General features: G+C 25.8%; 7 protein-coding genes across 7 annotated transcripts; 4 read left to right on the forward strand and 3 right to left on the reverse strand.

The window, feature by feature from the left end:
* Positions 1–2,866: 2,866 nt before the first annotated feature.
* OCT59_017173 (uncharacterized protein) lies at positions 2,867–3,244 on the forward strand (the record flags this gene model as incomplete). The annotated part of the gene is made up of 1 exon (XM_066137314.1): positions 2,867–3,244. One exon carries the CDS (start codon positions 2,867–2,869, stop codon positions 3,242–3,244), a length of 378 nt encoding a protein of 125 aa, XP_066003914.1.
* Positions 3,245–4,808: 1,564 nt separating this feature from the next.
* On the forward strand, positions 4,809–5,305 carry OCT59_017174 (uncharacterized protein; the record flags this gene model as incomplete). Its single annotated transcript, XM_025320225.2, has 2 exons — positions 4,809–5,137; positions 5,209–5,305. The coding sequence occupies 2 exons, from the start codon at positions 4,809–4,811 to the stop codon at positions 5,303–5,305; spliced, it is 426 nt and encodes a 141-aa protein (XP_025171838.2).
* A 210-nt stretch (positions 5,306–5,515) lies between these two features.
* Positions 5,516–6,784, forward strand: OCT59_017175 (uncharacterized protein; the record flags this gene model as incomplete). Its single annotated transcript, XM_066137315.1, has 4 exons — positions 5,516–5,635; positions 5,813–5,871; positions 5,933–6,314; positions 6,359–6,784. 4 exons carry the CDS (start codon positions 5,516–5,518, stop codon positions 6,782–6,784), a joined length of 987 nt encoding a protein of 328 aa, XP_066003915.1.
* A 5,793-nt stretch (positions 6,785–12,577) lies between these two features.
* Positions 12,578–13,448, forward strand: OCT59_017176 (uncharacterized protein). Its single transcript, XM_025320226.2, has one exon. The coding sequence runs from the start codon at positions 12,658–12,660 to the stop codon at positions 13,174–13,176; it is 519 nt and encodes a 172-aa protein (XP_025171840.2). The 5' UTR covers positions 12,578–12,657; the 3' UTR covers positions 13,177–13,448.
* Positions 13,449–15,004: 1,556 nt separating this feature from the next.
* Positions 15,005–15,235, reverse strand: OCT59_017177 (uncharacterized protein; the record flags this gene model as incomplete). The annotated part of the gene is made up of 1 exon (XM_025320227.2): positions 15,005–15,235. One exon carries the CDS (start codon positions 15,233–15,235, stop codon positions 15,005–15,007), a length of 231 nt encoding a protein of 76 aa, XP_025171841.1.
* Positions 15,236–15,345: 110 nt separating this feature from the next.
* Positions 15,346–15,871, reverse strand: OCT59_017178 (uncharacterized protein; the record flags this gene model as incomplete). The annotated part of the gene is made up of 3 exons (XM_066137316.1): positions 15,346–15,404; positions 15,494–15,655; positions 15,778–15,871. 3 exons carry the CDS (start codon positions 15,869–15,871, stop codon positions 15,346–15,348), a joined length of 315 nt encoding a protein of 104 aa, XP_066003916.1.
* A 481-nt stretch (positions 15,872–16,352) lies between these two features.
* On the reverse strand, positions 16,353–17,288 carry OCT59_017179 (uncharacterized protein; the record flags this gene model as incomplete). Its single annotated transcript, XM_066137317.1, has 4 exons — positions 16,353–16,534; positions 16,827–16,941; positions 17,094–17,209; positions 17,282–17,288. 4 exons carry the CDS (start codon positions 17,286–17,288, stop codon positions 16,353–16,355), a joined length of 420 nt encoding a protein of 139 aa, XP_066003917.1.
* Positions 17,289–20,787: the final 3,499 nt, after the last annotated feature.

Below are 20,787 nucleotides of genomic sequence, written 5' to 3' on the forward strand. Positions count from 1 at the left end.
ATTATGATTATGATGTAGAGGAGTTATTGGACGAATTCATCAATGAAGACGTTGAAGACTATGAAGATGAATAAATTTTTACTTTAATAAATCAAAATTTGCGATAAATAATTTTTTTTTAATATATATTTATAAATTATAAATTAACAGCAACAGACTTTTATATAAATACAACATTCTATACCTGACAGAATTTACGTATAGACGGTATAGTATCATTTTGATAAAGTAAAAACTCGGATATCCTTTATACTTTGGTGGGCTCCAAGAACTTCTCCATTTCCCATTTTACCACAAAGTTGGCATCGCGTTTCGTAGTTCGTTTGGTTTTCAGTTTTCGAATTACTTTTGGTTTTAGTTTTAAGTCTTTTTAATTTCGTTCACTTTGTGAAATAAAAATAAATAATTATTTCTATAATTATAAATTAACAATTTCTTGTCAAATGTAATTTCGTACAATTTGATAATTTGACAATAAAAATAAATTTATTTTAAATTATACTGCGCATTATGTACGAAATAATACTTAAACATATATAAAGAATGTCAAATGCTGAAGTATTTCAGCAGGTATCGGCATATTGGCAGGTATCGGCATTTCAGCAAGTTTCGGCATTTCGGCAGGTTTCGGCGTTTCGACATTTTGACAGTTTTGGCACTATGTAAATAGGACCCTGAACAATTATAATTAAGGTCATATCTTCTATGCTAAAAATTTACCCTTGTCATCCTGAACTTACTTTTAAAGCTATAGATACAAAACTTTGTAATAATAATTGCCCTCCTATTATCTATAATTTTGTTACTTAAAAAGTAATATTTAATAATAGTAATTTTTATTTTTTTGTATATTGCTATGTATACCGATAGTGAAAAAATGTATATTTTTTTGCCAAATTTTGCCTATGTAACGATACTTATTTCAAATTCTAATCAGTAGATTTACAAGATTTTTGGTATCAAAAGATTCTTCTCTTCAAAAGAAACATTTTTTTCTATGGTAAAAAGTAAGATATGACCTCAATTATAATTATCCGGGATCTTATGTAAATAATTTTTACTTCCGGCATTGGGCTAAATGAGTTTTGGCAGGCAACCTTAGACTCAGCGTCTCACTCAACAATTACTGTATTACATAGCTAAAATTTTGTAATTTTTGAGTAGGAGATTTTTGTGCATTAATAACCAAATGAGATAAACTATATATAATCATGAGATTTTAACATGTAAACAATCTTTTTAAATACCTTTTATTATAGTCTTGAACAAATTAAGACTAGATGAATCGTTTGAAAAAATGTCTTATATCATGAGCGACAGATTTATTTATTTTATCCTTGCAGATCTTATATAATTGTTATTTTAGTCAAAGACCATCAAATAACTGAGTTATAGTTCGGTCATTAGGATTACTGCGGTGACAAATAGGAATTAAATCCTGCATATTCCTAATTGACTGAACAATAACTCATATTATTAGGCATTTACTAATTGGTAATTTATGTTAGTACAACCAGTTACTAGGTTGTATAAAAAATACCTATTACATAAGCCTGATAAAACAGTTACTCGGCACTACGTGACCTCATAACTGTGGCACTGTCGTGCCTTACATGTATTTGCAATAAGAATATGATCAGTGAAATTTACTGAGCTGCGCTCAGTAAATCCCACCAATCATATTGCTTATTGCAAATACAACAGTTATTCGCGCTAAAGAACTATTAATTACTACGTATTTAGATAGTTTAATTATAAAAATTGCACTTATGATAGTATATTATTATTACTATTACCAAATAAAGAATGTCGCTTTAGATTATTATTTGAGTTTTAAATCATCTAATAATATATAAATTTAAAATTATATATTAAAGTACATAAATCGATAAATAAATCATACATATACGCTCAAAAATCATAAGATTGTGTGAACCGATTCATAGAGTTCTAACAGTACTAATCCAACCTTAATCTTTTTAAAATCTTCATTGAATACATCATCTAATTTTTTCGATAAATTGTTAACTTACGCTGTTTGAATTGGAAATTTGAATTCGATTATCGATTTCGTAAGATGATAAAGCCAAATTCTAGTTTCTAAATGATCAGCGGTTTAAAAAAAATGTTCAGAATGTCTATACGTTAAATTTATGAAAAAAAATCTCATATAAAAGCGAAAAAAAAATTTTTTTGTTTTAACATTTTTAGTTAGTCAGTTATCTCATTGTTAACCTTTTATTAGAAATAAATAAAGCCACTAATACCAAATTAAAGAAATTTACTATCATACGATATTTACGATAAACAAAGCAAGATAATGAACAATCCATGCCCATTTCCATTTATACGATCTGAAAAAATATCTTTTTACTTATAACCTAATATAATGCTTTTATCAATTAATTTAGAATATCAAATATAAACAATATTATGCCGTTACTCTATTGTATTTGTAATAAAGAGATTATGTGTATTCAGTTATATGTTCCATTATAAGTATAACTCATAAATAAATATAAAGTCCTATTCTCTTTTACCTAATGAACATAAATACCATTTAGATATCTCTTTATTAAACTAATAAAATATTGAAATCTCCCTAAAAATATTTGTCCTGTTCTAAATTTATGAACTTACAAGGGAATAATACTGTACATGTCAACCAATTTCATATTTACCATAATTGAAGTTTAGTTATTAGTAAAATGACAACTTTGCAAGATTTAATACGCATATTAGAAGATTCTGTGCCCAATATGTATTAGGCTACATACCAGTCATTGTAATAATAGGAACAGCCCCGGATAATCATGGTCTGGGAAATAAGCTATTATGGATTATAAGGTGTCTCGGCTGCCTATTTATGGGATTGTTTTATGTTTTAAACGTAAAAGACGACCCAATATCGGCGACTACATATTGGCTTAATTCAGATCGATTTAAGGAAGATGGAAAACCGATTTCATTTAGACCTTTTGGGCATCATGCTAAAGAAATAAATTTATCCGACCAAGATTCACAAGTTATTCAATCACTTGAGGAGTGCATCGCAGAAGCAAGTCCTCTCGATCAGCTCTTATTCCTGGTTTCTGCCTATTATGTATTTGTAGGTATTTTTGCGGGTCTAACCAAGGCAATGCATCTAGCGCATTGCACCGAAGAGGATTGGCCTTATCTTCTATTATCATTAAGCTGGACCCTGCCAGTGGTCTATAAAAGGGTCTTTAGGGGAGAATGGTAGTTAGAGACCCTAGAGAAAGGTTAGAAAAATTAGAAAAGGATCCCAATGATGCCAGTATATTTGTGGTCACTTTTATCTTATTCTCATTAATAATTCCTTGGATAACAGTGCCACTTGCTTATTTCAGTCGTCTGATCAGATTTGGCTGCAGAAGCAAATATATCTCTGTCTTGTGCTCTATCTGGACAGTTAACAGTACTGTCGCATTTATTTCCCATGTTTTAGGAGAAAAATCTGTGTATAGCTGACGTATTCTTAGCATTTGGTTTTACTTTTCTGGTATTATAGTAGCAATCCTTTTGCTACTATTAGCATTATTAATTTGTACACGATCATGGTGGGTAGATTTATTCGGAGAGTCTTGTAATTTAACATGTTCAAGTCAAGATTATTAGCATATATAATAATTTAGCTATTATTTAGCTTATTTGTATTTTTTAATCTTAGTATGATTATAAACTATTATATGGTTTGAAATAGTAGTTAATGATTAATAACTATTTCGCACTAACGAAATGTAACAGTATCTTGAAATAATGAAATATTCAAGATCTTACTATATAATTTGACAATGTTTAGGACTTTTAAGTATTCCACAAATTATTTTAAATAATCTACAGAATAAAATATCTAAATAATATAATTAACGGGAGTTTAATTTAGTCGAATGAAATGAAATAAAACTCCCTTTGCCACCATCAAATAAATTGATATCTTTTTTTTTTTTAATGGAGAGCAAAATTGTTTTGATGATTTCGATTTATTTTATGTAGTAATAACAAGAAATGCCTAAATCTGAAAATGAAACAAATTATTCCATAGAATTTCCAGTATTTAAGCAAGAATATCTACGGTTAATATCTAGTAGCTTAAAATATTGATGCTCATTCTGGAATGGTTTACTACATCATTATTAGTAGCGTTAATTCCTATTGGTCACTGCAGTATTCCTAAATGACCGATGCAAATGGCCGAATATAAAATAAAATACGTTTAAAAAATCTTCGGGATTTGAGTCAGGATTTTATGCTGTTGGGATTTTGATCTATCGGGATATTTCAATATTGGATGTTTCATAAAAATATCGATCATTAAAATCCCACATATTCCTAATCGACTGGCATATTGTGAAGTTTTTGAGCTTGTGATATCACAAAAAGAATAGAAACAAATAGATGTTCAAGTTGCCGGAATATTCTTCGTGATGAGTAACGCCCAAAGCAAAAAAAGAGCTAAAGAAAAGATAAATAGGAATTTATAAATATGCAATATAATTTTATTAAATTTCTACTGACTTAATAATTATATTTATTTTGCGATAATAATGTTTGAATAATTATGTTAATTGGATCAAAAAAATTTATTATTTCAACGTATGGGCCGATATGACTCATTGCATACATAGTAATGGGGAATCAAATACTATTAAATTATCACATGCAAACGAACATATCCGCCGATATGATTATAGAATAAATGTGACAAATCACATTATTTATAATGGCTTCACGGGTTATTGCATTATGTTACGCAAAGATTCTCCCATACGAAAATTTTATTTTCAATGAATTTAAATCAATTTAAAGAGACAATCTGTCCTTCATCACAAGATGAAGAAATAGCTATTTCCATTATAAAAGATTCTTCTTCAGAATTAATTGTCGAAAATTCATTTACATACGGTTTATTTAATGACAAATATCCACTTCATTTAATAAGGTTGAATAATGTTTCAGAAAATTTTTCGATTTTTAAAAATAGAATTTCTTACAATACTACAAATGATTCTTATTATGAAAATGGGATTACAAAAAATAAATATCTCGAATTTTGGGATAAAGGTGCTTTAGAATACGATAATATTATTTATGTACCTGCCTATGGACATAATAGGTAATTAATTGCAAAAAAAATTCTAAAAAAAAAAATAATAATAATAACTAACTTTTTTTATTTTATTTTAGAGTATTTTTATCTAGCTTTAATTCAAATAAATTAGGTTATATTATATGGAAATTTGATTATAATGATCCTTATAAACAACAGCAATCTTTTCTTTAATATTCAAATCAGATTATATATTATTTGACTCCGCCACCGTTGAGCGCCTTTATTAAAAAATAAAAACTTGAACAATAACATTAATAATTCGGAATTAGGTTGGAAAAAACTTCCTGCATTTTCAGGAGAATTAAATTTAAGTGATATGGTTAAAGGAGAATGTTAAAAGTTGTATTATCAAATAGGGTGGCTCGAATATTTAATCAAAAGATGCATGAATATGGAGTTTTAAGGGATACTAAAGGAACATTTGGATTGGATGTTTGTATTGAATTAATTCAACGACAAAAAAGCTTTAGTAATTTATTAGAAGATAATATGAGATTAAAAGTAGATGAAAGCATTAAAAAAGATATTGTTACTGGATTATTCAATAATAAATATAAATTCAATATATTACCAAATGAAAAGAAGAAAAATTTATTCAATCATAGAATTTCATATAATACAAGAACCGATGCTTATTATGAAAATGGAATTACGACTAATAAATATTTAAAAAAGTAGAATCGTGGAGCCTTGGAATTTTATAATATCACTTATAATGTTGAATATAATTGGAGAAAGTAAGTACAAATTAATTATAATAAATTATATTAATTTAATGTATTAATAATATTATTTTAGATTATATTTAGCTAGGGAAAAAGAAAAAGACGTATATGATGAAACTGATGAAAATGAAGAAGATGGGAATCATTCAAGTTCGGGATATATAAAATGGAAGTTTGATTACAGACCCGGAAATTTTATTATTAAAACATTATCAATGAAATTAACTCAAGATACGTGGCATGATGATGCAGAAATTAAAATATCAATAATTCCATTAGCAACGAGACAAAATGAAGCGTCGCTAAATTGGAATCCAGTTTCATGTGATTTTATTTCTGGGTTATCATTATATTGGGTTTATAAAAAATCAGATTCAATATTGGATCTTTCATCATTTGTTAAAGGCGAATATGGTTTTATTTTAAGAATTCAATTATTAGGAAATAGTGATTGGGTAACTTGGGATAAATCTCAAATATTTAGACAAGAGATGGATAGATTAGGACCTTTGATGATGATGAAAATTTTGGGATGGATATAAAAGTTACACTTGAACCCGATATTATATGTGAAGAATTATCTAAATATGGATTTAACAAAAATGAAATAATTTCAAATGATCAAAATACAAGTGATTTTATAATTAAATTAAAAGATTCAATTTTTGAAGATAAAGAAGTAGTTTATCATGTTCATAAATCTATCTTAAATTATTATTCAGAATATTTTAAGGGATTATTTAGTTCACAAATGATTGAAACAACAGATAGAATATTAACCCTCTCAGAAATTTCTACTAACTCATTTGAAAATATTCTTAACTTTATGTATACAGGACGAGTTAAAGATGTTTTGACCGATTTGGAAGAATGGATAGATTTACTTTATGGATCTTCAAGATTTATAATTCCATTTTTAATTTAAAAGTGCGAAAAATCCATTTCAAAGTATGTTAATAATGATAATGTAGAAGAAATTACAAAGATTGTGGTGCAGAACAATTACTTAGATATTGTCAAAAGTTGGAAAGTAAAAATAGGGATGCTTTATATCTATTAGATATATAACTTATATATATAATTCACCTAAAACTAACTTATATTTTTTCATATTTAATCTCATCTTTTTCATTTTTCAACTTCACAAAATTTGAGTAAGAAGCAAGGTATAATAATTAATCTAATCTTTAATTTAATTTATATTTTTAAGATTGTTAGTATTAAATAAATAAAGCAGTTTATTAAGAAAAATACAATCAAAATATTAAATTTTATTATATTATTTTCAATATATTTCTTTTCTTTTTTGTATTTTTATATAATTTAAGTAAATTTATAATTTATTTAAAATTTTCTTTTTATTTATACTTACATTAATTAGTTACATTTATTTGCAATTCAGATAATATTCTAATACTTTAAATTTTAAAATTATAATTTCAATTTGTTATATAAATTATTATTATTAAATAAAAGTTAAATGGAATAAAACTACCTATAAAATTTAATAAATTCCTCTTATTAAAATAAATTCAATAGTATAAATTTTATTAAACTTGAATTATTAACTAAAAAACAGAAATATATAATTTAAATTTTTGAAATTTTATATGATTAGTAAATAAATTTCAAATATAATTTATATATAAATTATTTAGAATTTTACTTAAAAAATAGTCAACCTTCTTTATAGATATCTTCCATATAAAAACAACTTTTCTTTTTAAGACATACATATTTTAGTTCTAATTTTTTTTATATATAAAACACTTTTTTTATAATCATTTTATTAATTATAAGCATAATCACATCAATCATCAGTTTCATATTATAATATTAAAATATATATATAATTTTTCTTATATAAGTATACAAATTACACAATTTAATAAAATAACTAATAAAGTACTTGTTATACAGTTTGTATTCTGAATTTAATGGTAAAGAAAGTTCAATAATTAAATAATTTAAATATATCTTATATTATAACTTTTTTTACAAATTTTTATATATGAAAATACTGAATTAATATCTTTACCAATTAGTACATCTCATTCTAATTATATTATTGAATAGTTTTAAAAAGTGTAATTATAAAAGGAATTAACTGTACAGTATATATTAAATTACTATTAAATTACTTAAACATAAAGAATTACAAATTAAAACAATACTAGTACTAAATAATATTACTAAATAATCTATTTAAATCAGTGGATATATCTAGGAAGAAAGCCTAATATAAAGAATATGTGTAATAAAGCAAAAAACTTTATAGCATAAAAATTCAAAGAAAATACTATTACTGATATATCAAGTCAAAAACTCAGGTAAAATATAGCTTATACTCATAAATTAACCAAAACTGAAATTACCAGCTTCTAGTTAATAAATACCTTTTACACTGGTTGATAAAAATAAATTCTTTAAGTAACTATATTATTAGAGTTAATAAACTATCTAAGAGTAAACTAAAAAAGAACTTTTTAGTATTATGCAATTTTTAAAAAAATATTTACCTTATTTTAAATGATCTTTCCAATTAAACTAATCTGCAATAAAAAATTTATGATGTGCCATCTTGACTTTATCTGTCCAAAAATTGATCACTAAAATCTATACTCTTCTTAAATTATATTCAACTTTCTTAAAAAAAAAAATGATTAGCAAATTACTTAATATTGATCAATTTTAGAATACTCCCTTACCTTTCAGAAAAACTCTAAAACAGAAGATAAAAAAAATGAGAAAAATTTACTAAAAATCTAAAAAAAAGACATAAACTTTAGAAAAACTAATCCAAAGGAGTAAAAACCTAAATAAAGAGGAAAACTTCACCAAACTATCATTAGGAATAACATTTTATTATTAAGAAAATGAATTTTTTCTACTTGACAAAATAGAAATACCTTCCTTCCAGCTTGGAATCTTCAATTTTATAAATAAAATCACTTAAAAAATATGAATAAGTACCACTGGACCCAATAAAGACAAGTAGTAAATATCAAGTTAGTATTTTAATCAAGTATTTGTTAGCTTAACTTTAAATAAATGTATTTTAAAATAAGTGAAATATTATTTCTATGATAAAAAATGAGAAAAAGGAAATTAATAGTTAATATTAATGAAAATATTTATAATAAAATTTTTGATTAATTTAATAAAAATATTAATAAAAAATTTTCAAAATGGTAATAATAGGAATTTTAACATTTAAAATAAAATTAAGGGACAAATCGCCACTTAACTAAAGAATTTTAATAATGCTGATTTATGCAAATTATCACTAAAAATAGCTAATACTCTTTTTTTATCAGATTGTTATATCATTATGTAATATGATATATAAATTTTAAAGATGGTAATTAATAGTGACTTTTCTATGTAGGAACGCAAAATTCTGATGGTAAATTTCCTATTAACTCAAATATTGGATGAAAAATTTTTAAATATTTTTCACTATAACTAAGCTATATTTAGTTTTTTATTTAATTTTTAATCTTTATTTAGCTTTATTTGAATTTATTTAATATTCACATGCTTTATTAAACTTGTACAGTTCTTACTAAAACTATATATATATATCTATAGTGCAAGTTTATAAAATATTTTTTTTGGATATGAAAGTTATTGTATACTGTTTTTTTTTACTTATTGGAAAAAAATTTATAGTAAAGAACATGCATTGTATATAACAGAATTCTAATATTGCAGAAGGAGGATGGTATATATAACTTAACAAATAGAAAAATCTTGAAATATGATGAACAATGGTCAATAGCATTAGAAAAGCAAGACAATATATAAATTAATTCATTAGAGAAGGAAATAGGGTATTATGAAAGGTATAAAATATACAAATTTAACATAATCTTGTTTTTTTTTTATTTAAAGGGTAGTAAAAGCATATACTGAAGCCTTATGATACTATATAATTCAATAGTTATTATTGAAGGATACAGGTGAACTTTATAAGGTGATGGTAGGATATAGGAGCAATCTTATAGATGGAGAACTGGTTTGGAGTTTTAATAAATTAATTATATAACAGTTATTCTACTCTCTTACATATAATTAATAAACTCACAAATTGCACTACCTTACAAAAAAAAAAATTGGAATATATTTAATATAACTATATATAAAAAAGTGGCTCATATACAGACTTATTTGGCACAAATTTAGATATAAAAATGGTATAAATCTATGTACAAAAATAGATTAAAGCTGGACTATAACTTGATTAAACTTAAAATAAATACAATACAAATTTTATGCCAAATGGGCTCACTATATAGTACATAACTTATGGATATAAAATTTGGTACAAATTGATGCAAAACTTTTTATTGGGCAGTAAATAATATAGAATAAATTTATTTTTTTAAAGTAGACTAATCAATAAAAGTTTATGCAACTATATACAGTTAGCTCTCAATATAACGAAGTTGGTAGTTTGGCCAATCAGGCCTTCATTATAAGAAAATTCATTAATAAAATATAGCGAATTTTGATATAATGAGAAGGGTATTGCTAAATATCACCAGTGATGATCGTCACCACATGTAAAATATTTTTTGAATTTTCAAAAATTTTTGACTGAGATATTATTCTAATTATAATATAAATATTATTACTATATGTAAATTTATGGGTAGAACAAGTTTGCCTTAGATTATAAAGGCTGTTGTTTAGATAGTTTTTGAGAAAAATAGGAAAGTTTGATTTTATAAGTAAAATACAATTTTTTGGTTTAAAAAAAGATTTTTTTTAGTCAAATTTTCAAAATTTTAGTGTGATTAGTATCTACTCAGGTTTGTTTTACACATTTATTATTTAAATTGAAATTTTTGAAAAAAAATTTATGATATGTTTTTTAACTCTGGCCAAAATTATAATTTTCGGCCAGAATTAAGTGGTGTGGTGACGATCACCACTGGTGATATTTAGCAATACCCTAATGAGAAAATCTGGTATATGAAGCTTATGATTATGTACAACGTATATTACACAAAATATCATCATTGTATTTATAAAAGTTCGTTATAAAAAGAAATTCGGTATAAAAAGAGTCATTTTATTATGTACAGTTTATAGACTTCCTTCGTTAAACGGTATACAGCATTTAATTAGTAATATTCGTTATAGCAAATTTTTTTCATATGTTAAAATTGGTACAACACTAAAGATTCGTTATACCAAATAATTCGTTTTATCACCTGGCTACTAATTGGTATTTAGGATTTTTTCCGCCATTTATAAACTGGCGGACCAATTAATCTAGTAGTATTTAAATGGGTTATCATCCAACCCATTTATATACTAAACTAGATCAGTAAATAACTAATACATATCAAAATTCGTTATAACGAGAGACGACTGTAAAGAATTTTGTCCGTTATTTCTGTAAAAACCCGTAAGAATGAGCCTTTTATGGATCCATTCACGGAAAATGTAATTATTCAATAAATTCCATGATATAAGGTTACTAATTCCGGAAATATGAGCCCTTTACAGAAAAAATATGGAATTTTTATAGGGAAAAATAAAAATGAGATGTAGGTTAATTTTGAAAAAACAATTTGAAAAAACAATTAATACTTGTCATTTTTTTATAAGTATCCCATATGGAATTATGTAAATTATATGTTGGTTTTATCTGTTATGGAGTTTTTTTTAGAATAAAATGGTATATAACTATACTTATGAGCAATGTTGTCATGGGACCGGACAGTTGGTCCATGTCCGCTACAGTATAATTTCATGTCCGGGACATTATTGCCAGCCGTTTTTCTTGTTTATTCCAGTCAAAAGTTTTTTAAGGTTGGGTTAACAGCTTGTCTGTATCCGGACTATAGACGCAGACATGGATTATTTGACACAAAAAAAATCGCCGGACATACAATGTCCCGTGTACAACACTGCTTTATTTTGTATCCTAATTACTAAAATTCACAAAATTATTGGCAGATGTAGGTAATTGGTTATTTGATGAGATTTACGTGAAGTGTATTATCAGGTAAGGTAGCTTTATGAAATCTGAAATGAACTAGAGATTTATTGGTGGTAACGATTTCATGAACCTTTTCACAAAAATGTATTTAATTTTTTACTTGTAAAATTATTTACTAAAAATAACAACATTAATGTACGTAAGATTTTTAACAAAGTCTTGGCAAATTTTTACGCACATCAATGCAAGCATTAGATCAGCAATTGAAATTTTCTTCGTTAGTGCAAGAAAATGAATATCAATATCTATTTTTATTTTTGGAAACAAATTATTTTATATAATTGTATTATTTTTCCTTCTTTTTCTGTATTATAATTTGGTGGGGGGGAATAATTTAAAACAATTATGATATTTAAACATATTAAGATTTTCGGAAGTTTTCGGTAAAATAGGAAATAATCGGTACATCAAATTTGAGGGGCGCTTTAAACATATGTGAACATATGTGTTTAAATTATTTTAAAATTTCCAAAAATAGAGGGGGGGGAAGTTAAACTAAAAATTAATTTGGAATGGCCTTAAATTCAGATATAAAATTAGAACATACAAATCATATACTCAGAGATCTTAATTCGTCAATGTATACACTATTTAACTAAATATAGATGACATACGGATCAACAAAAAAAGGTCTTGTCCAAAAATATTCTAATTCCTTTTGACAGTAATTCTCTATATAAACTTCCTCGAAAATTCGAAAAAAAGGAATTAAAGCTAATCTTATTATTTAAAATTTATTTAAATAAAATTAATTCAATTCCGCTTTAATCAATTCATTAATACAAATGGCTAAATTATCCACACTTATTATTATTCTTGCGATCGTTGCATCTGCCCATGCCGCCGCTGTATGGTTAAGGCGCGCAACACCTCAAACCGTAACGGTGGAAAGTGAAGAAGTATTCTGCTCGTTCCTTCCAAAAACGCCTGGGGAAGAAATCGGGGATAGTGAAGACGATGCTATACCATTTTGCACTGAGGCTAACCCTGCCAATGCACCTGGAGCCAAAAAATTTCCCAACGGTTTCATTAAGTCTGCTAACTTTGCTAAAGGAAAAGGGTTTGTTCAAATAACCGGTACCATTGACAGAACTAAGTACAATTTGAAAGAAAGTGATGGAGGCGGTCAATATGATACTAAAGCACCTTCTGGTGCAGTATGCAAAGGATTTAAAAATTTCGTGAACTTGGTTGAACCTGATATTAACACATTCTGCATTCGCTGCTGCACTGACACCAAAAAGTGCAATACCGGAAAGAGTACTGAAGGTTGCGCTGTTGTCGTCCCTGGTGATTACAGTTAAAATCAGATATTTTTAATATAGTAGTTATTATTAATTACACTTAGTTTAATTATACCATTAGTTAACAATTTATACCTTTACATTAATTAATTTTATAAATTAAAATTACGTGTTTATGAAAAAAAAATTAATGATTTTTTCTTAGATTTTTAAACTTTGCAAAATGATGTCAAATGGACTAGTTACACGAATTATCATTATACTTTATTATTAGACCTTAATAAAAAATTTTTAAATATTTTACTAATAAAAAAAATAATATTTCGATATTTAATATTTTGCATTTGTTATATATTGTATATTTTCTATGCACATACAGTACTTTTTTATTTTTCTGATATTCATACATATGCATACATCAGATCAAAAATTCTAATTACACAGAACCTTATAATCACGTGATGTTAATTATGCAGCGACTAAATAAAACATGACAACTGTTCGAAAGTAAAATTACCTAATGCAAAATTAAAAACTATTGTTGTTAATGCTAATTTTAAAGGGCAAAAATGAAACACTAGCTTGGAGTTGAATATTACATTTGCGTATCGAAAAGTTTTTTACAAGTTTCATTATTAAATTGCTGCAAAAGAAGTTAGTAAACTACTACAGCTTCGTCATTGACAATTGTCGTTATCTTGTTTAATAACACGAATAACAAATTTTGCCTTATCTTGTTAAACTCAAGTTTAATTCTCAAATAAACACGTATTATAATGCAATGTCTCAACATCATTGCTAAAAGTTTGTCTTTGTATTTGTCAATAGACATTATGGAGAGTATCATATACACAGTGAAATTCGATATAACGGAACCCCAATAAACCGGAACTGGCCTTATACCGGAACATTTTCCGGAACCAAATCACATATATAATATATTACAGCTGTTTTCATAAGAATTTTTGAACCCGATCCGCCGATCCGCCGATCCGGTATTTTTAGCTGGGCACGCGATCCTGATTTGATAGTTTGATTTGTAAAATTTTTGTCCCAGGTCTTATGAAAACAGCTGTAAAATAAATTTGATATAACGGAATTTATTAGTAAATTCTCGATAATGGTTATAACGGAACAAATAACGAATCAGTTATATTAAAAATTATTCGATTTATCGGAACACGTGACGATTCACGGTTTAAAGCAACCTTTTAAGAAATTTTAGTGGAATACGCAAGCTTTGAAGACTCAGATGAAATTTTTTTTGACTAGGAATGTTAAAAATATTGAATATTTGAACACTTTATAAGGTTGTAATATAAATAGAATTTCCTAAATAAGATTGTTTGTTTGGGAATATTAATATATGTGAAACCCTAAAAATAAATCGAAATCTTTTTTTTACACTTTAATCACGAACTTTTTTATTGAAAATATGTCTAATAGTGAAGTAAGAAAAGCAAAAACAGGGTAGGATAGGTGATTTTTTTTAAGTTTTAGTTAATTTCAGTGTATAAAATTTCTCAAATAATGTTTTAAATAAAAAATAATCTAAATTTTCAATGTTCGTCGCACATGTCGCACAAATAAAAACGGAATTTCACATGATTTATATATAAAATCCGGTATATCGAAATTTTTTGATATATCGGAAGTCTCGATATACCGGATATTTTACTGGAACGGATGGTTCCGTTATATCGAATTTCACTGTGTAAATATAGAAATATAGAACAAGTTTATAAATGATTGATTACTTGGGATCAAAGGCTGTAATTGCGGAAATTTAGAATCAAATCGAGCATTATCAATGCATTATCAATTGAACAGTAAATTTATAAAATAAAATTCATTTTATTTATCATTATTAATAACTTTGTCCGTCTGCTTAACGAATTATACATCCGCCAAGGACAGATCCTGTATTTTCTTTATCACTGTTTTTAGATTTTTCATTTTTTCTTGCGTTTTGAAATACCCTCCAAAATTTCAAATTTTCATCACTTGCTGCCGTGGCAACTACTTGATTATAAGGACTGATAGTCGAGTGTAAGATACCAGATTCATGAGCTGGAATGTCGGCAGTTTTATTTAGAGTAGGATAAGACCAAATCGTCATATTATGATTCGGAAATCCATGAGTTGATAAAAGTTCTTTAAAATCTTTGGACCAAATGATCGAAGTCACTTGAGATCCTGTATCAATAGATTTTACACGAGCGTCAGAGCTCACGTTCCAGAAATGAATATGCCGATCATAAGAACCTCCTCCTGAAGCAAGAATATGACTTTGCCAAGGGCACCATGATAAAGCCTTATTAAGTCCAAAATAGTAAATTATAATTACTTTTAAAGAAGTTGCAAATCATAATCTTACCTTTACAGCAGTAACATGATTGTTTTTTTGTTAATCTTGGAGTGCTTGCTCTTGCGTCCCAAATATTCACCCGATTGTCGTTACCCCCGCTCGCCAATTGATCGCCATTAGAGTTCCATTTTAATCCATAAACTTCACTAGTATGGTCAATCAACTCAGCTACTTTATGTTGAGCAACTCTGGTATCATGATGCTAAATATTTCCATCTTTACATCCAGAAGAGTATGTCCAACATAGATCTAATTTTTTGCTCTTTTAAAACATCCCAAATTTAAACTTATACTTCTATAACAACTGTCGGCTGTAGCCAGGCACAATGTTATAGGATTGCAAAGTTTCATTGCTAGCTCCATTTCATGCTCACCAGATGTAACCATGCACGGTGAACAGGATTGCAAAGTCTCGAATACTAGCTCCACTTCACACTTCCATGTATCAGCCACCGGCTGTAACCAGGCGTGGTAGTCATGGGTCAGAAACTAAAATGATTAGTAGCAAGAGACAATTTTTACATGTCAAGTTGTCAACCCATCAAAGGATCATCATCAACTTAAATTGAAAACGCTAAAAAATTATTGGTTGATTTAATCGTGACTCGTACTATACTAAGCCACTGACACGTACTAAGATGCGCGTTAGTTTATATATTTGATATACTTTTCCACAAATTTTCAGTCACATATTTTATTCGATACGTTCTTAATATTCTACATCCTTTTAATTACTGGTTATTTTTTTACTCTTAATCCCTTTAAATCCCTACTTAGTAGAAACTCTTTTTGATGGATGACAATCTCAAAGAATCACGCTTGAAGAGCACGAAGCATTTTAAAATATATTTTTTTGACATGCTGTAGTCTATCTTGAAATACGTCCTTTAGTTCTAATTAGGTTTGTATTAGCACGCATTCGTTCATATCTCAAAGCAGTTGCTAATTCAATTGGGCCATTTTCTGTTTCAACTACAAAATTCTTTGGATTATTTGCTGCCTTATTATTGGATTTCTGATGTTCTTTTTGAGTATACTCATCAAATATAACTAAAAAGAAATATAATTTAATGTAATAAACCCTTTGTAATACACTTCTTATATGTAATATTGTAAATACTTTACCATTTTTTGCATAATAAACATACAATCTACTCCTTTTTTTGTTACACATCATGATTAACAATATCAAAAAATGAATTTTTTATAGGGTTATGCTCTAATTCAAATTTATCATCACTCTCAGATACTAATTGATCAAGAACATTTGGCAAATTGTTTCTCATCATAATGCGCTGTTGGTGTTGTAATAGCATCTGACTAATCTGAGTATCTTAAGTACTATCTTTAGAAGTTTGATTAGATAAGCTATCACCATCATTATCATCATGAGTATTATTATTATTTATCATAAGATTTGATGCAAAGCTATTGTGTTTAAAGGTACATAAAGTATTCTAGATAATGGCAATATATTCAGATGATTTGTAATTAATTCCTACGCTTTGTAATATAGAATTCATTGCCTTTAAAATCTATAATAAATATTAAATTTATTAGTAATAATTACATAATATTAAATTCAAAATTAAGTTTTAACTTTACAGACCTTTATTATATTAGAATCTATATCATAAATATTCAGAAAATTTGATAGAGTTTCTGGAAGTCTATCTTTTGCAGTTGAAAGATAAATATTATATCCATCATTATTATCTGGTTTTCCTTAAAGGCCAAAAGTAAAATTAACATTTGATTTTAACATATTTAATTAATACAAAAAATTAAAAATCTTACCTTTCATTTTGTTTGAAATTGTTTTAATTATTTTTTCATTCATTATTAAAAAATCCAACACAGCAAAATCTTCTATAATTCACTTGCATAACCAAATATATGCTCCAAAAAAGCAGTAGAAATAAGTCAAGGATATAATGGAATTCCAGCATAATGATTTAAAAATTGATGAATTAAAAATATTAAAGTAGTGCCAAGGTAAATAAAATCATCATTTAATTGCCAAAAAATGCTATATTTTTGAAAATTTCATTAGTATTGATTTGATATTAAGTAATGATGTGTTATTGCAAAAAATATTGTTGCTGCCCATGCAAATTGAATTCTTTTTAAATGTTTCATTATACATAATTTCTATAATTCAAACAATAAACCTGCAAAAAAATGATATATAATATCTTTATAAAATGAATCATCATTGTGTTCAATAGTATGTTAAACTATAGTTAAATTTAAATAAATTAAATTTAATTTATTATTTATTAATAATAAAAGAATTATAAAATAAATATTTATTACCTTTTAATATATTAGAAGAAAAAAATCTTTCTGCTGCTTGTTTATCTTTCAGATTTAATACTTCATTTGTCAATCCTGATTTGCTTCCATATTGCTCTTTTAAATACCAAAGATATTCAGTTGACATAATAAAATTGCCAATTGGACAAATTCATGCATATGTTTTAGCCTATATTTGAACTTTATTTATTAACTTAACAAATTATAATAATATAAAAAACTTTAAAACCAATTTATACCTTTTTTAACACAATGAAAAATATCAGTTCTATTAATTAAAAGCTGACTATTATCAGATAATATTCCAATTTCTATGGGAAATTTTTTTGAAAAAAATGTGTCATCCTAAATTTTAAAAAAAGTTATTAATATAATAAATATATTAAATAATAATAATTACAGTATATATTTATTAATATTAAATTAAGATTATTAAAAACTGATGAATTTTTACTATAAATTTCTCCAATCCTAAGACCGATCATATGCAGCACTATCAAAATAAAGTCTAATAGGTTTTGCATCTGATTTTATTAATTTTTTTAAAACTGTATTATTTTCTAAAAATGCATCAGCTTTAGTCTTTTTTTAATTTGATGGTATTATAGCTAATACTAGTGGCAGAATACCTAGTAAAATAGCTGATAATGTAAAAACAGTAATATATGTAGTTTTTTCAAATGATGAAAATTTTGCATAAAGTTCCTCAGTAGTCAGTATTGTTTAACTATCAATTGGAATTGACCCTACCTATTATTGACGTGTTTTGCAAATTTTGATTATTTTAGCAACTTTTGTTTGATTTTTTGCACATATAGTTAGACTATTATAATTGTATGCTGTCTGCCAGATTGCAATAAGTTCTTCAAATACACAAGGATTAATATCATGAATATTAAAATCCTGGCTATTTTCATTTCATTTCTTATATACAAATCAAATTGTTGCTCTAGTTATATTCGCAGTAATCCATTAAACTGATAATGTACTAATTGATATTAATATAATGAGAAAATCTACAAAACTTTCATTATATTACTCAATTTTACGCATTGAGGTTACCTCACATTCTATTTTATCAAGAACCTTAGTAACTGCTTGTGTTATACTAAAAAATACTGAGCATTGTTCATCCATAGTTTATCAATCATAAATGCTGCACATTTTCCAATTCAATTTTCAAATCCATTTGTCTTAACAGCTTGCAGAATTTGACCAAATGCTGAATATAATTAAATAAGTGAATGATAGAAATGATCTTTAAATTTCCCTATAAAAAAAAAATTTTAAATATATTTAAAATATATTTAATTTTCTTTAAAATATATTTAATTTTCTTTAAAATATACTTAATTTTCTTATTTTATACTTAAAATATACTGAAAATTGAATTTTCACAAAGGGTAATTTTAACGCTCACCCAGGTGAAAATCACCTGGTCATATGATTTTTAAAATTTATACATATAAAGTAAAACTGATTTTTAATAAATTATATTAACTAAATTGCCAATAAATTAAAATTTTTCTCTTTACTTTATTAAAGCATTATAAAATTTGATAGCTAAAATGTTAACCAAAATGGTGAAATTATATTCTTAGTAAGAAAAATTCAAAAATTAGTACTATTATAAAAAATACGGATATCTTTGCAAACATAATACCTACACTCATATAATTGTTTTTCACCTTGCTAAACAATTTTCACTTAATAAAGAAAGTCGATTTCATTTGAGCAAAGTAGTGAAATTACGTTCTGAATTTAATAAACATCAGCAAGTTTGAAAAGTGTTGATTCACACCAGTATACACGTTGATCAACACCAGCTAGTTGTTCAACGTGATTAACAATATTAATCACACCCATATACTGGAGTATATCAGCGCATAATATTAATATACATGTTGTTTATCTCTAATTTGTAGTTCAACACATTATACATTGTTGTTCAATGCACTGTATATTAACGCATATATATAATTACATGTGTATATTTTAATTAAATTATATTTATTTATTTATTTTTACTTACCTTAGGAACTGAACTGGTTACCACAACTTACAATATCATATCTCACTGTACTATTTAATTTAAGTATAATATACATTTATTAAAATTAGTATTTAAAAAAAAAAATCTTTTCGGTAATACTTAAGGTTGCTTGCCGAAACCTAGGGGTTTAGGCAAGATGGCGTTTCGCCGAAAAGCGAAATTCTGCTGAAACTATATTAAAGTTATATTAAAAAACTGGCAAAACTTTGGAGAAAGGCGAAACTGCCAAAACTTATTATAAATGCCGAAACTGCCGAAACTCTGCCGAAACTATAATAAATCTATAGTAAAATTTTGACGAAACTAATCGTAGGATTTTGAAGAGGTTTAGACAAGCAACCTTAGTAATACTATAATGGCCGTACTCTATATCTAAAAAAACTTTGATTTGAATTTATATAAACCTTATAATTAATTTCTATAAAATTATATATTGATTTTAGTTTCAAATTTTGCTATTTTTGGATCCAGTAATTGGATTTTAATAATTTTTAGCTTGTTAGATTCATTTTAATGAGATGAATATTTTGATATATAATTCATTATTTAGGTGTACTAATATTGACTGGAATATTGCATTTTAAAATTTTAGTTATACAGAATTTAAGTTGTTTTAGTAATCTTTGGAATTTTATCCCAACTGTGGATCTGTCTAATCTGTATAAATTATATAAATACTTTTAAAACAGAAAAAAAAAATTAGATAAAATTTAGTTTATTAAATTTATCTTAATAAGATAAATCCAATAGTAACAATTACATATCTTTAAATTTAATAGTTTAGTTATAAATTTATTTTATATGCTTTTTATTAAAGAATATTAATTTGTTATCATTTTTCCAATTTGCAAATATTTTATTGTATTTAAAATTATTATAAATAATTCCAAAATTGATTTTTATAGTAAAGCTATATTTTGCTAAAATCTAAAAT

This window comes from Rhizophagus irregularis, chromosome 26 (assembly GCF_026210795.1).
Source record: "Rhizophagus irregularis chromosome 26, complete sequence".
NCBI classification, from domain to species: Eukaryota; Fungi; Glomeromycota; class Glomeromycetes; order Glomerales; family Glomeraceae; genus Rhizophagus; species Rhizophagus irregularis.